Source organism: Notamacropus eugenii, chromosome 4 (genome assembly GCF_028372415.1).
Source record: "Notamacropus eugenii isolate mMacEug1 chromosome 4, mMacEug1.pri_v2, whole genome shotgun sequence".
NCBI lineage: Eukaryota > Metazoa > Chordata > Mammalia > Diprotodontia > Macropodidae > Notamacropus > Notamacropus eugenii.
In genome coordinates this window covers 175,105,111-175,120,764 of record NC_092875.1, presented here as the reverse complement: position 1 = coordinate 175,120,764, position 15,654 = coordinate 175,105,111, and the positions used below count along the sequence as shown (strand labels likewise).

Below are 15,654 nucleotides of genomic sequence, written 5' to 3'. Positions count from 1 at the left end.
GAGATTTTTTTATGAATCTAAAAATGGGGGAAGTTTTTCCAAGGTTGTACAGGCTAGTAGGGTGCAGGATGGCTTCCTGCTGACAAGTGAAAACAAGGACTTTTAGGTTTACTCTTCTGGGCTGTGTAGATTCCTTCCCACGGTAAAAGCCTCACTTCACTGTATTCCTATTTTTAATGCCTTGCTGCAGAAATAAGACTGGCTTCTTGTTTGGAAGAGAAAGAAGCAGAGGTGGAAGGGTCAGGTAATGGAAAGTGGAAGCTGCTCACATACATGTGGGGGGAATCATTCACGTATGTCTGCTTTCTATTCACCCTTCACAGGAAGCAGCATTATGTCTGGGTCTGGGTCTTTGCTGTCATCCTTTTGTAAGCATCCTCCACTTGATTAGCCTGCCAGACACTATGGAAATGGATGCATGTCTAAGTAAATACGTGGTGACTGACCACTTTGTATGTTCATCAGCACTGAAACCAAACACTAAATGAATCCTCAGGAAAGAGCTCTGCAAAACTGAAACTGTTCAGGAATGCTTGAAGTTCTCCCCTTCCATGTTACACTTTGAGCAGCTGCCTTTGGTAAATGTGGTGTGGCAGTCTCCCTGAATTTTTCCATAAAAATTTTTGTATCTATATATGTGTATGTAAAATTCCATGACAACAGCAACCAAAAAAAAAAAACCAGAAGGTTTTGTAGTCCCAAAAGTCAGTTGTTGGAAGAGTGCTTGAGTTAAAAAAAAATAAAAAATGGACAGTCTCTTGGAGATTGTCATTGCAATATGTGACCTGTTTTTGGAACACTACACAGCTAGGCTTATGTATGATTAATAGGAGATTTCTAAGTCACCATTAAGAAAACAGCAGGAAATGAATAGAACCCACTTAAATGAACAGGAAAGGATCATCCCATTGGGAGAAAAACCTTGGAGAGGCAGCATGGCAATGAACTTGGAGTCAGAAGGACCTAGATACAGATCCTCTCTTAGGCATTTACTAACTTGTGTGACCCTGGGCAAGTCACTTAACCTCTTTATGCCTTAATTTCCTCAACTGTAAAATGGGAGTGTTGGATTTAATTGCCTTTAAGGTCTCTTCCAGATCTAAATTTCTGATCCTATACCTACTTTATAAAAAGAAAGAAAATAAGGAAATAAAGAGATCAAAGTTTAAATTTATCACAGAGAAAGGACACAACAGACACAAACAATCTGGATATGTTCTTATCAAGGTCAGGCCATACCCTAGATAGATTATGTCAGTCAGGACATTCAGTCAGTCAGGTACTCACTGAGGGCCTGCCATGGGCAAGGCACTCTGATGCCTCTGGGCCTGGTCCCCCTCAAGCAGTTCACTTTCAGTTCAAAAGTGCAATACATAAACACATGAAACAGTTCTTAATTTTTTTCAGGTTCCATGGTATTCATGGATGTCAGAGCTGCAACCTACACTAGTGGGACAGCAGTCCCTGTTAATTACCATGGTGAAAAGCACTGTCACCACAGATCTCTTCAAGAGGGCGCCTGGTAAGTGGTGCTTGTATTATGTTGTATGGTTTGGGTTTTCACATTCAACTAAAAGAAAAAAAACTTTAAAAATCTTTATCCAGATTGAAAAAAGCACACAATAGAATAAATACCAATACTTTTCTACATATGCTCTAGCTCTGATCTCCAACAAGGTAGTATAAAGTATTTCTGATGCTTCTTGTGAGATAGCCTGGACTATGTTGGCAAAACAAATACAGAATTCTGAAATGGGATGGGAAAAGTCAGGCCATAGATAAAAAAACATTCATCTTCATCCAGACTCGCTATTACGTGTGGAAAAATATATTTATACACTTTTAGAGATGAACAAAGAAAAAGAGACTAGACCCTGGTTCTCCTCATTTATCTCTTTAATGACAACATCCTGTCGGTGTACCTCTAAAAGCAAGGGAACCTCACACTTCTCTCACCATCCATATTCTAGGCTACTACCAAAAAAACAAACAAGTCCCAGAGCCTGAATAATATCTCACTTCTCGGTAGTTTTTGTTGTGAACATGTAGGGGTGTTAGGAAAGCAGTCTACCTACAAGGAGCTTACATTCTAATAGAGGAGCAACAAAGAATCTCAGTAGTAACTTAGAATTCCCTCTAGTCCTTAATTCCATAATTATCTCAAACATTCGAATTAAATTAAAAGGGGGCTTTACACACACATACTGAGTCCTCCTTAGCTGGCCGTGTAACAAATAATTTAGCAAAGCCAACTGATCATATATTAAAAATGATACCCCTTTCCTTCTCCCATTCCAACATTAATTCTCCTAAATAATCATAGCAAGAATCCTTGAGAAATGTGATCATGAAAAGTGGTTTGTTTGGTTTTTGTTTGTTTTACCGTCCTCAAATATAGGTCATACAAGATGTGTGAGATTCATTTGTTCTTGAGTATAAAATGATAGGATGCTGTCATCAGAAAAATAAATGAGCAGAGTGGGGTCTTCAGTCTAATCTCTAGCCCAGTGCCTAGGTAAGGAAAATAATTCTAGCAAAAGGTTGCTGAAAGAAATAATAGGAAGGGAGGGAGGGGAAAAAAAGAAAAAAATGAAGGAAGAAAGAAACCTCTTACGTCCCCCATCAGTTGATAAAATTTTAAGCAAAGTAAATGAAATAGCAGATGAAAAAGCATTTATTAAGTGCCTACAGTGTGCCAGACACTGATAAGCATTGGGCATACAAATACAAAGGTAGACAGGACCTGCCAACAGGGAGCTTACATTGTAATAGGTGGTGACAACACATAAAGGACAGCGGTAGCCAAAGAGGAGTGTTTTGGCGTAAACTGGTAAATGGATCCATTTGATTGACAACAGAAACACTGGTCATGTTTATTTGATTATGGTTCCAGAGCAATAGGTTGAAAACTGGGGGCGGGAAGAGGGGGGCCGTGAGGGGTGGAGGATGGAAATACATACCATGGCAAAAAGGCCCAGCAAAGCATAGTTCGGGGTGTAGAACCTACTCAATTTAAGATTTTTGTGCTACAACCTTTTATGCTTACATAATCATCATTAGAGACAACCAGGTGTTTTTGAAGGCCCATTTTGTAGAGGATACCTAGCAATGGTAGAAAGGTGCCCAGGGTGAGGCATGTGGGGAAGCTTAAACTCTGCATCAGAGGTCACCTTGAGATCGTACTTTGAAGAGCCCTGTATAGTAGTCCCTTAAACACTAATCAAAATCACAGTGTCTTTGGATCAGTAGTGCCAATGAAGCTTTGTTCAGGTGTTGAAAAATTTTCAGTAAACCCCTGATTAGCTTAAAAGGGAAGATTTATCCCACAATAAGTGCTGGAAACAACAATCATTATAATCAAAAAAACTTTATTAATTAGGAGAGTTATACTAGAAGACAACGTGATACAATGCAGACCAATCACCTAACCTTCCTGGGCCTCAGTTTCCTCATCTCCACAAGGAACGGATTGAATTCAATGGGCCTCTGTGGTTCCTTTCAACTCTTAATCACCATTTCTGTGATCCCCCAGATCTATTCTGACTTCCAACCTAATCACTCAACTGAAACTCCGAAGTTACCAATGATCTCTTTTGTATTTGTTTTTTAATAAAATTCTATTTATATATTTTGCTTTTACATTGCCTAAATATATCTCTCATATCCCACCTTAATATGCCCCCTCCAGGCCTTTCCTTAGTCCTCATCCTTCTCCACCTGCATTGGACACTGTTGACCACCTCTCCTCTTGGACATTATCTCCTCTCTGAGTTTTCGTGACCCTACTCTCTACTAGTTCTCCTCCCTATCTAATTATTCCTCAATCTATTTTACTAGCTCATTAGCCATATCTTACTACCCATCTGTGGATGTACCTTAAAGTTCTGTTGTGTCCTTTCTCATTTTTCTCTATGCTCTCTTACTTGATAACCTTGTAAATTCACATTTGCCATCACAGAGCTGTAAATGTTCAACCTCAGTCTCCCCTCATAGATTCAATATTGAATCACCAATTAATTGCCTAGATGCCACAGAAACACCTCTAACTCAGCATTTCCAAATCAGAACTCAGTAGACTTCCACATACACCCACCTCTTTTTCAGACTTCTGTAATTTTTTGAAGACACCACTTATCCTTCCAATCTCCCAGGTTTGTAGTTGCATCTACATACTCAACCTGACACTCTCACCCACCCTATGTATCTAATCATTTGCCAAATCTTGCTGTTTCTACCTTCACATCTCTTTCATCAGACCCCTTCTCTGTACTTATACCACTACCACTTTAGTTTAGGCCCTCAGTTCCTCTCACCTAAATTATTGCAATGACCTCTTAATTGGTTTTCATGGCCTCTGACTACTCTAGTTTATCCTCCACACTGCCAAGAAAATTATTTTCCTTCAGAACGCAGCTCATCATTACCTGTTACATGAAACATTTCCAGGTCCTGGAAGCTGATTGTGTGCCCTACCATCCAAACTACCTTGTGTTCTACTACTTTATATTTATTCTCTTTTAAGTTTATTCTGTATATACTTATATAGGCCCACCAACCTAGCACCAGTTAGAATGGAAGCTATTTGAGAGTAGGGATTGTTTCACTTTTTTATTTCAAATTCTTATCCTAGACACTTTGAACATGGTAGGTGCTTCAAATGTTTGTTGGTTTATTGATCATTTCTTCTATAAAAATTCTTTGCTTCTATGCTAAGCCCCAGTTGGATTGTAGTGCCAAATGCTAAGTGCTAAACAGTCTTTAATGCTAAACATTCTCTAGCCCACAGTGATCACTGTCAACTTTGAGCTCCATCAGTAGCCCTACTGTGTGCTCCATTCATTTGGCAACTAATTGAACCCTTCCTTGTGGTATCTTGTTTATCCTTTCATACAGATTTGTCTTGGCCTGCAAGTTTCATGAAAACTGAAGATATTTCTTCATCTCTTGTCTTCCCATGCCCTCCTTCCACATATTATGTACTCAGGAAATATGCTCTCATTGATTAATTGCAAATTCATGTTTGTGCTTGTCTTTTTGTCTGTGACTTTTACCTAGAATACCCTTGTCCTCTCAAGGGTATCCTAACTGTCCTTTAAAGTCTAATTCAGTTGCTATCTCCTAAAAGCCTCATAGGGAGCTTGTTGAGTTGGAGTCAAGAGCCCTGGGTTTGTGCCTCAAATACTGACAATGAACCAACCAAGGGTGTTCATTTTTTTTTTTCCTTTCAGAGCCTCAGTTTCTTCTTAAAATGAGGATTGTGGTAATACCTGACATTTACATAGCATTTACTGTGTGCTAGGCACTCTGCTAAATACTTTACAGTTATCTTTTTATGTTATCCCCATAACAACCTGGAAGTTAGGTGTTATTATTACCTCATTTTAAAAATGAAGAAACTGAAGCAAATCAAACTTAAGTTACTTGCCCAGGGTCAGCAACTCCTTAGTGTCTGAGGTTGGATTTGAACTCAGATCTTCCTGACTCCATGTCCAGTACTCTATCCACTGTGCCACGTAGTGCCTATGATATGCCTTATGATGACTGCACTACTAAGGACACAGGAATGTTGTGAGAAAACCATTATGGTTATATTTATACATGTACGTATCATATGCAAAATATTTGTGTTTGACATCCTTGATGCTGCTGTCAGCTTGATCTTCCTTAAATGTAGGTCTGACCATGTCATTCTCTTTCCTATTCACTGAACACCAGCATCTTCCTAGTCTCTTCAAGATCATACATAAGATCCTCAGTTTGACTGTCAAAGTCCTTCATAACCTCACCCTTTCCTACCTTTTCAGTCTTCTTGTACTTTACTCCTCACATACACTTTTATTCATTGACATCTACCTCCCTGCTGTTCCTCACACATGATATTCCATCTCCTTACTCCAGTGTTTTTGCTGACTGTCTCCTCTGCCTGGAACTCTCTCCCTCCTCATCTTCATGTCCTATCTTCCTTGGCTTCCTTCAGATCTCAGATAAATTCCTGCCTTCTGCAAGAAGCCTTTCCCAGTCTTCCTTAATCAATACCTTCCCTCTGAGATTACATCCATTTTTCCCGCTGTGGATGCCTTGTTTGAACCTAGTTGTTCTTGTGTTTTCTCTCCCAGTAGATGGTCAGATCCTTGAGAAAAGGGACTGTCTTTTGTCTTTCTTTGTGTCACCACATTTAGCACAGTGCCTGGCATATAGTAGGTACTTAATAAATACTGACTGACTGATATTTGCAAAATATAAGTGTCATATATGACACATGTATTATGTTTGTATGTACATGTGTGTAACTAGGCTATTTTATATAACATATGAAAATTTTATATGTAATGTATAATCTATGGTAAATGTTTTGTATGTATGGACTTTGGTGTCACTATGGAAGACAGCCTGGAGTGGGAAGAGCCTGGAGGAGGGGAGACCTGTTAGGAAGCTATTTTACTAGTCCAGATGAAAGGTGATAAGGACCTGACCTAGGCTGCTGGCATCAGGTGGCCCTGCCCAACTCAATTCACAAAGTGTTTATTAATCCTGTTCTCTGAACAAAAACCAAAGTATAGGGTAATTGAGTCTTCCAAAGATACTCAATACAAAGGCTGTTCCAAAGCAAGTTTATTAGGTCTTTTTAAAAATCTATTTTTATTAACAAGCATACTAGATTATGAAGGAATTTAAATGCCTAACAGAGGAGTCTGTCTTTGATCTTTCTGGCCAATGGGAACCATAGGAGCTTTTTGAGGAGATGACATGATCAGACCTATAATTTAGGAAAAGAATTTTGTCATCTTTGTGGAGAATGGATTACAGAGAAGAGAGCCTGGAGGCAGGAAGACCAATGAGAGGGCTGTTACTACTGTAATAGCCTACTGTTCAGGCAGATAGGTAATGAGGGCCTGAACCAAGCAAGTGACTATGTGAGTAGAGAAAAAGGGACAAATTTAGTATGTTCATCAAATATGTTGAGCTTAAGATGTTACCCAGACATCCAATTGGAAGTATCTACTAGGCGATTGGTTATGCAGGGCTAGAGCTCAGGAAAGAAACTAATACTGGCTTTGTGAAGCTGGGAGATCATTGAGGTCACTGATGAGATCACCAAAAGAGAAGGGAACAGAGGAAATAAGCATTTATTAAGTGCTTCCTGCATGCTATGCACTCTATTAAGCACTTTACAGATATTATTTCAGAGAATATATAGTGAGAAGAGGGCCCAGGACTAAACAGGTGACTGTCTCTTTAAGAAAACATGAGATGAAGTCAAAGGGTATTAGAGCCATAAGGAGCCTTCACAATCATCCAGTCCTCCATTTTACAGATGAGGAAACTGGGGCACTGATGCTTAATCTGTGTGACCTTGGGCAAGTCACCTGATCTCTGTGGGCCTTAATTTCTTTATCTGTAAAATGAAGTGGTCAGATTGGTTGTAAAGCAGTGTAATGTGGTGGATAGAGAGCTGTTCACAAAGCCAGGAGTACCTGGATTTGAATGTTGCCTCTAACGCTTACTGGTCACGTGAGCTAGGGCACATCACTTAACTTCCCCATCTGCTGGGCAGTGGCGTGAAACTCAAACAGAAACCTGGATCACTAACCCATATATGAAGATACTACCTATTGACTTAGTTTTAAAATGTAATGTTGTCTATGTTTTATTGTATTTTTACCTATTTTGTTAAATATTTCCCAATTATACTTTAATCTGGTTCATCCTACTCTGCAATAGTATTAGTGGGCTACGTGTTGGACACACGTGCTCTACATTATCAGTTACTAAGCAGGGGCTGACCAGCATCAATTGGTAGAATGAGTTTCCTCTCTAGAGTTCCCTATCCCACTGAAATCCCAGTCCCTATCCAGCTCTCTTGCTCTATGATTCACAGCCATACCTCTAGTTAAAGGTAAAGGCAGAACCAAGACAGGACCCTGACTATCCATCCCCCCAATGTGCTGGTCTTTCATAAGTATAAATAAGGAAGGAGACTGATGTTTCTGTGTGAGTTATGGAATCCGTCTTTTCAAGAGAAATAATAGATTAAAATACACTGTAATTTGTGATGTGAAAAAAATATAGCAAAACCTAAGTGAGCAAGCATGTGAGTTACTGTATAATATTTATTGATGTATTTTCCTTCTTCTTGTATTTTTCTCCCTCTTATTGGGAAGAAAATCAATAGATATTTTCTTTGCATCATTTCTCAGTCCATCTCTCCCCCTTTCTGTTTTATTCCCTGGCCAGCAGAATAATATTTTGTTATTGTGATTTTTGCTTTTTAAAAGCAAATGTGCATTGCCAGCAGAGCCTGCCCTCAACGGAAAAGACTTTGTCCTCGCTTGGATAAACCAGAGTGTGAAGTTTAAGGAACATCCATCTGGCTGCCTGTCCCTGGCTGCAGTGGAAAAAAGCAGAGAGCTAAGGCGAATTCAATCCTCGGCTGCCACCTAGCTCATCTCATCCCTCTCCAAAACACAGCCACCAAATGTGATGATGGGATTTCAGAGAATCATAGACTTAGAGGTCATTTAGTCCAACAAACTCATCTTTCATGTGAAGACACTGAAAAACTCGAGCGATCAAGTGACTTACCCTTAAAATCACACAGGTAGTAACAGAGCCAAGATTCCAACTCAGGTTCTCTGACTTCAAACCCACTACACGCACCTTTAACTGCTATAGAAATAAAATGTGGGGAAATGGTGGGACTTCTGTGTCCCTTCTCCCCGGAGCCATGACACATTGGTGAGCTCTAGACAAAGTTTTAAAATTTGCACCCCTTGGTATCTAACATCATGTGGCCTGCTATCCACGAGAGACTTGAACCCATGAAAACTGAATAAATACACATGTTCAATATATTGGCATTCTGTCATAGAAAATATGTGCATCTGAATGCTAGTGATTATAATGAGCAAGCATGACCCATGGAAAATGATTTAAAAGGGTTCCTTTGGTGACAGCATACCCTGGAAAGAACATAGGCTATGAAGTTAGACCCTACCTCCAATAATTGCTCCCTGTGGGTTCTCAGCCAAGTCACTTCACTATCCTAACTCTACTTTCCGTATTCATAAAATGAAGCAATTAGACTAGATGCAGCTTTTCAGGTCCCTCCTGACTTTAAATCTGTGATCTTGTGACCTCCCTCCCCTATGTGCAGAAATGAGGAAGTCGAGGTATGGCTCATTGCGTATCTCATCAGATTCAGTGGATGTATTGGTTAATTTTTCTGGAATGCTTTTTTTCCCCCACTTATTCTTTATTATTCCTTGTTCTGAGGTATAGATTGTCCTTGGGGTGGAGGAATGTAGAAAAGAGGCAGATCATGTGATATTACTCTTAAAGACGGAAGTGAACCTTGAGATCAGTCCTGTCCACTCCCTTCTTTTACAAATGAGGAAACTAAGGCCAAAGAAGATAAGTGATGTGATTAAGGTCATACAGCCAGTCAGAGTTTGAGGCAGGGTTCAAACTTAGGTCTTTCTGACTCCAAGTCCAGTGCTCTGTGTGCCACTTTGAGTAATGAAAGCAAGTCAGGTCAAATCTGCAAGCATTTATTATGCACCCACTAGATACCATTCACTGTGCAAAGCACTTGATACAAAGAGAGGCAAAAAAAAAAAATTAATCATGATATTAAAGCAAAATGTGTCAATACAGATTTTAAATTTTAAAAGTACATTGTGTCTAATATTTTAAGAATATATAATTTTTTTAAGTGTATGTCTTTCCATCAGGGGTCCTTAAGAGTTGCTGTTCCCAAAAAATCTGTCCTCCTATGACCACCTTGGTGGTGATCCTCTCCAGTTTAGCAAAGCCATCCCTTAGATGACAGAAGTACAGTCCTTCTCTGGTCCATTTTCCATTGCCTCTTCAGCACCAAGGGCACCTCTGTGTCAAGATTGCCAGAGGAGGATTCTAGGGGGTGGCATATGCATTTATAAAAAACTATATTGGAATGTTTCCCTCGTTGTGCTGTGCTCTAGTCACCTTGTTCACCTTACCCAATCCTACTCTCAGCTCTGCTTTGACATGACTCTTATAAGTTCTGTCTCTCCTCCTCCAACCCCAGCTAACCAGCCAACCGTAAAGGTGTGATTATAGGATGGGGACTGAACCAGTGATCTCATTAGCATAGGAACTCCCAGGTGAGGAATCTCCCTCTATCAGTGCAGATCAGCACCTTCTCTTCAATTTAGTCCTCAAGAGTTATTGAGAGTATTGAGAGGTTAAGTGATTTGCTCAGGGTCTCTCAGCCTGTGTCAAAGGCAAGATTTGAACCCAGGTCTTTGTGGTTGTGAGGCCCGTTCTCTCTCTACTGTTCTGAGCTGGTTCTCTGATAATTACTGACATAAAGCTTTAAAGTTCTCCTACTGCTTTGCACATAGGTCCTCATTTGAGCCAGAAATAATTTTGTGCACAAGGTGCTGTTTGTATTACTTGCTCCATTTCACACCTGCAGGTGTAACTAGCTCAAAAAGGTTGTGACTTACCCAATGGTCACACAGAAAACAAGTTTTGGAAAAGGAGTATTTGAAACTAGGTCTTTGTGCCTGGAGGTCTACACCATTTACTGTACTCTCTCATTGTTGAAGCTGGCCAGCAGCTGCTTCCTGGCATTTCTTCTTGATCAAAGGTACCTAAGCCCCTAAAACTGAAACTTCTAAAGAAGGGAGATCCTATGTTTAAAGAGCATTTTTCAGTCCTCCCGTCTCCCTCTCTGAACTTTCCCTTTCATTAGTTGTAGTAAAATTTACCTGGATTACAATTACACAGGCACAGCATTCACTCATAACTCCACTGTTCAGATGGCCTTTTCCTCTCCCTATGTCATGACCCTTATGAACAGGTACTGGAATTTGCAAGTGCAATATTTTTTTCCACTCTAATTAGCGCTATCCCCAGGAGTCTCAGTAATTGATGAAGCTAGAAGAGTTGTATCCAAAAAGCAGGGTGTCACCTTTTTAGACATTTTCAGCCTCATGGAAGAAACTGGTGAATGAATAAAGGCAGAGATATGTGCAGTGTAAGCCTCTGTTATGCAGTGTTCAGGAGCATGAGTAATGACTTTTAAGTGGGGACAGACTGTGAAATTTGAATAAAGTTTGTAGAGTACCAGAAAGGAGGATTATTAAATCCTGTGATGTTTGACCAACTTTCTGTCTCTTGAGGACTTTGAAAAAGGTTTTCCCCAGACTTATGTTCAGGAATTCTTCACATATTTGTGAATATGCATAGATACTATATTTGCTTCATTCAGACATAAAAATTCTGATTTTTTAAAAATGAATCTCATTACCTCATCAATAGGTACCTTATCATATGGCCTCACTTCCACAGTAGTTATGTTTATTAAATTCTGTTATTTGTGTCTTTTTGTGGGACCAATAATTCATTGCTGAAATCGTCACACTGTCAGCAGGGCAGGAGGGGGATATACGTAAGATGTTAAAAGAGGCACTGACAGTAGCTCATTAACAATTCATAGTTGGAGGTTAACACAATATGGTGTGGTAAGAAAACACTTGGTAGCTAAGTTGGAAGGGATTGGAGAAGAGGCTGAAATATAAACATCCTTTAAGCTAGAGTAAGAGGGCTGAAACAGCAAGTCATAGGAAGTCAACATGAAGTCTGCCTGGAAGTAAATTAAATAAACATCATTCAGCTGAATGATTATCATGTTGGCACCAAAGCCCTCATGCATCACTGAATTAGGTTTTGAAGGAGCCTGCTACTTAAGGGAAGATCTTTGATTGGGGGAGGGCGGGGGTGAGAATTAGAGTGAGGAATGGTTTAGTCATGTCACTTACTGTAACACATTTGAAAGTATGGGTACAGGAATGATGCTCTAGGGACACCATTACTCTTGAACTTTTTTTCCCCTATATTAGGAAAATTCTCTTGAAGTCCTAAGGTATAGAGTAGACCTATGACATGAAAAAAATCTTTTAGAAGATGTTATTGGTGCAGAAATACAAAGCTGAGAATTGTTCAGATTTGTCTGTGGCTTTTAGCACTAGATTTACAAATTCGTATTTTGCAGTTTTATTTTTCCTCGTAGACTGTAATTATTACCGTTAGTGATTACAGCAGCAGCAGTCTTCACAGCATACGGCCATGTAGTACATTAGTATTTTCACCTCATTCTCTATATGTAATCTCTTTTGACTATTAGTCAGCATTTTCCACCTGGCTGTTCACTTGGATATCACCCTTATCTCCAGAAACTCATCTTCCTTTCCTGCAAGATCAAATCACCTCTATAACTTAAACCTCCTTGGCCCCTCCGGCTCCTCCTTCCTCTAAGTGTAGCAGGTGGAGAAGAGCTCTTCCTTAATCCTTTATTTAAGGAGGGAACCTGGGGAAAACACCTCATAGCTGACTGCAGGACCTCATCATGTCCCGTCTCTACCCTGTCTACACTCCCTCTCCTCATCCTCTGGGTTTTTTTAATCTTTTTTTTAATGTGTTTTCCCTCAGTAGATTATGAGTTCCTTGAAGGTAGGAACTCTTACCTTTCCTTGTATCCACAGAGCTTAGCCCTGGGCCTGGCACATCGTTGGCACTTAAATGTTTATTGACTGATAAAACAGCCTCTTCCGATAGTAAGATATCATCATCTTCATTTTACAGATGAAGAAAATAATGGAAAGAAAAAACTAAGTGACTTGTTTATGGCAACATAGCTAATAAGTGAGCTGAGATTCAGATCCAGGTCTTCTGGCTCCAAATTTTGTGATCTTTACTTTACACCACAATTTCCTGAACAGAGATTGTGTCTGAATTGTCCTTGTATCAACCACAGCACCTTACAGATCCTCGCACATTTGAACAGTAATCTAACATACCCACTCTCATATACACAGAGAGTAGAAGCATTTTATTTTGGTATTTTTTGAATTAATGACTGTTAGGATATGTATACTTCCCCACATGGTCTCTTGATGTTTCCAACAACAAGAGACCAGTTAGAGTATTTTTATAAAGAGAAGAAAGCCTTTTTCCAAAAATGTTTCTACAGAAGCATATTTGAGGAATTAAAAAAAAATACATCCTCCCGGAATTAGTCTTCTCTGTGCTGTTATAGTAAAGTTTTTGCAAAAGCACTAGAAAATATTTTTGGAGGTCTAAGATATAATCTCACATGGCTGTCTGGATAGACTTCTGTTCAGTGTTTTGTTAAACAGTATTATTTCATTAACAAATTCAAGCATTGTGAAAGGAGGGAATCTTACCCACATTGTCAAGATTTTCAAAATCAAGAGGTCAATCTTGGCTCCTTACAAACTGACTCTAACCAGAAGACAAACATCTTTCTAAAACTCAAAGTGATTAATAAATTATTCAATTGTTTTAATGTTCTTGTTCTTTGGGGTGAAAAGAAAACAGCTTCAAACAGTAGAAATATTATACCATAGACTGTGCTTTTGAGCTCATTTTATCTGAATGTTCTTGTTTCTTTTCTAGCATGTGGTTTCCCTGTATTAGATGGGAAAACAGTTTGAAGTCTCATTGTTGTACATAGGGGAAAGTGTAGGTATATATTATAAGAACAGAAGTTAGCTACCATTTCAGAAGGGGAGAGAGGACATTATAGCGTAAACTACCTAGTGTCATTTCCAAGAGGAATGAAGAATCTCCAGCCTGGTTGCTATGGCTATGAAGTGTAAGGGTATAGGGGTGAAAAAGCAGTAATATGAAAATTAAATGGATTATTTCCTCCTCCAGAGAGTCAAAAAGCATTAACCCTACACTATGCTTTCTTTTTTTAATCTGCGTTGTGTTCTGTTGCAAATTCTACCATTCTCATTCATTGTGTATTTTGGAAAGGATTTGTCGGTCATTCAACAAACATTAAGCACCAACTACGTGCTAGGTATAACACTAAGCTTTGGGGGATACTAAAAGAGGGAAAAGACAGTATTTGTTACTTATACTCTGTCCAGACACAATGGGATTTAATCATAGGTGATTAAAAAAACTGTATCACTAATGGCTTTGCATGATTAAAGCACTCAGTCATAAAGTCTATAAGAGAGACCTTCGAGTTTATGTTCAAGCAGAAAAATTTTTGAAAATGAGAACATATTTCAGAAAATTAGAATTAGTAACTTGTAATCTCTTAGCCCATACCTTGCCCAGATTTTCACATCACCTTCCCCTGGTGTCAGCTCTAGCTTTTTCCCCAAAATAATCAGCAGGATTCCAAGTAAAGTCCATGTTTCACGTCATACATCATGCTTTTAGGAAATAACCCTTTTAAAAAAATATTATTTTTTTAAACATTCTTTTTTTATTTTAGTTCCAAATTCTGTCCTTCCTACCTTCCCTTCCTCTCCTCATTGAGAAGGCAATATGATTTAAATTATACATGCTAAATCATGCAAAACATTTCCGTGTTAGCCAGTAACTCATAACAGCACAGCGTTGTCTTGTATCTATGTATTTAATAGTAAGAAAATATATAATTTAATGAGTTGGCATTTCTGACGTATGTGGATAAATACATGCCACAATTCTTAGCAATTATGTATTTGACATCAGCCTTATTGGTCCATAATCAATCAGTGTAATGACTACTGAACTGGGCAAAGTTTGGTTTAGTCTGATTCATAGTTAGGGAAGTTTCCTTATGTCCTTAGTACTCTATTCAAGGGGCCTAACAGTATGAACATAGTATGAAAGCAGGGTAACTGTGAAAAAGCAATGAGTGAAAATCAGATGACATGGGTTCTAATGTTGGCTCAGTCATTAACTTGTTGTATGTCTCAGGAGATGATGATAAAAGTTATATGTGGCCTCTCAAGCCCCCCCTCCCATTATACTAGGCATCTGGAGGACCACATTGAGAACTCTGCTGTGTCCTGGACCATATAAGGTGAAACATTTATAGTCAGAGTAGGATGAACATTGGCCTTAGTGATAAGTTCTAAGCATCAAAAAAATCGAAAGAAAAACCAGGGCTCCAGAAGAAACAGGAGTGATCTTAAACTCTGTCTACTGTATTTCCACACAAGAGCATGCATTCAATTACATGACAAAACTTTGGATCGCAGAATTCCTTCACACTCTAATAAATTACTGTCTGTGCAGTTGTGATGAATCAAGAGTACGGGCTCCTCTTAATTAACTTGTCATAGGGTATTAATCTTGCCTAGATACTCTCTGCTGACAGTTTTTTCCTTCTCAAACTAGAGTTTGCTTTTCCTAGGCCTAATACTGTGAAGACTGGAATACTGTGAAGAGTGACTAGTCCACAAAGTGATAGCAAAAGTTAGGTGAAAGAAGCTTTGCCCTCTGGCATTAAATTTAAAGGGCACCACTCAGCAGGATAAAACCAATATAATTGGGAATCTAGTTAACAAAAATAAGTTAAAATAGGTGCTCCTGGGTGGAGGGCCCCCTACTGTGAACTTCTTCCCTGTCCCATCTTACCTTCTCCCCATCACTCCTTTTCAGCTGTGGCCTTTACACCATTCGCTCAGTGTGTCTGCCCGTAACCCAGGACAATATTCTGTCCTTCCCCTCCACCCCAAAACATGCAGAAATGTTTAGTGAGTGTCCTCCTTACCCCCATAAAAATTCTTAATTACAGCTTTTCTAATTCATACTTCCTGGTCTACCTACCAGGCCAAGGCTGAATCCCTGTAGAAACTCTTT

At 39.2% G+C, this 15,654-nt stretch overlaps 1 protein-coding gene across 5 annotated transcripts in view; it reads left to right on the top strand.

The window, feature by feature from the left end:
- LYRM4 (LYR motif containing 4) overlaps positions 1-15,654 on the top strand; it is a 211,744-nt gene that overhangs the window by 116,660 nt on the left and 79,430 nt on the right. The window contains exons 3-4 of one of the 5 annotated variants that reach the window (XM_072603734.1): positions 1,408-1,522; positions 8,277-8,850. The exons of 2 other annotated variants lie outside the window; for them this stretch is intronic. In XM_072603734.1, coding sequence (XP_072459835.1) covers positions 1,408-1,522; positions 8,277-8,338 — 177 coding nt within the window. In that variant the 3' untranslated portion in view covers positions 8,339-8,850. Of the gene's footprint in view, positions 1-1,407; positions 1,523-8,276; positions 8,851-15,654 lie in introns of those variants that run through there. 2 more of the 5 variants (XM_072603736.1, XM_072603738.1) reach the window with 2 other exon arrangements.